This window comes from Phalaenopsis equestris, unplaced genomic scaffold (assembly GCF_001263595.1).
Source record: "Phalaenopsis equestris unplaced genomic scaffold, ASM126359v1 Scaffold185605, whole genome shotgun sequence".
In the NCBI taxonomy this organism is placed as follows: Eukaryota; Viridiplantae; Streptophyta; class Magnoliopsida; order Asparagales; family Orchidaceae; genus Phalaenopsis; species Phalaenopsis equestris.
In genome coordinates this window covers 1-640 of record NW_018205554.1, presented here as the reverse complement: position 1 = coordinate 640, position 640 = coordinate 1, and the positions used below count along the sequence as shown (strand labels likewise).

The 640-nt window shown below is 48.0% G+C and overlaps 1 protein-coding gene across 1 annotated transcript; it reads right to left on the bottom strand.

The window, feature by feature from the left end:
* Window positions 1-14: 14 nt before the first annotated feature.
* Window positions 15-512, bottom strand: LOC110034376 (the record flags this gene model as incomplete). Its single annotated transcript, XM_020738645.1, has 1 exon — window positions 15-512. A coding segment is annotated over one exon (459 nt), but the record flags the coding sequence as incomplete, so codon positions are not given.
* Between the last annotated feature and the right edge of the window lie 128 nt (window positions 513-640).

Below are 640 nucleotides of genomic sequence, written 5' to 3'. Positions count from 1 at the left end.
AATACAGAATGACGACCTAATAACAAAAATACAAGCAAAGCTAACCTCTGGAGTCAGCTACCACTAACATTCACCGCACTGATGTTCTCCGGTGGTGGCTTTATGTACTTCCCAATAGACTTCTGGCGCACACGGCTTCTCATTCTACGGAGTTTATCTCTGCTTTGTTGCCGCCGTGTTTCCCTCAGCTGGTGCCGGATGTTACGCTCCCTCTCATAGATTCCACGCCAGAAAACCTCTCCGGTTGACGGCCACAGCCACCGGCGGCCGGGATGATCGGAATCAAACTCTTCAGCCATATCCTCATCCATGCTCTTCAAGGTGGCGAATGAGAACCATTTCATCAACATTTTACCTCGTCTGTTCTTCAGGTGGTGCTGTTCCTGCATTGCACCGGTTTCTGGATTGACATGCACGATCCGCCGCGCGCTGTGGTATGCCCACAGGTTAACGAGTAGCTCAAGAACTCGGGAGTAGCAGTGCCTATCCTGTATAGAACATGCTCCGGTCGGTCAAAATTCCACTTTATATCTTACTTGCAGTATTTTATTCTAGAAAATGTTAGAAGTCTAATTTCAAAAAGATGAAAACGGGATTAGGATGAGGCGAGCGGCAAATCTAGCGTAAGCCTCAAAAAGGG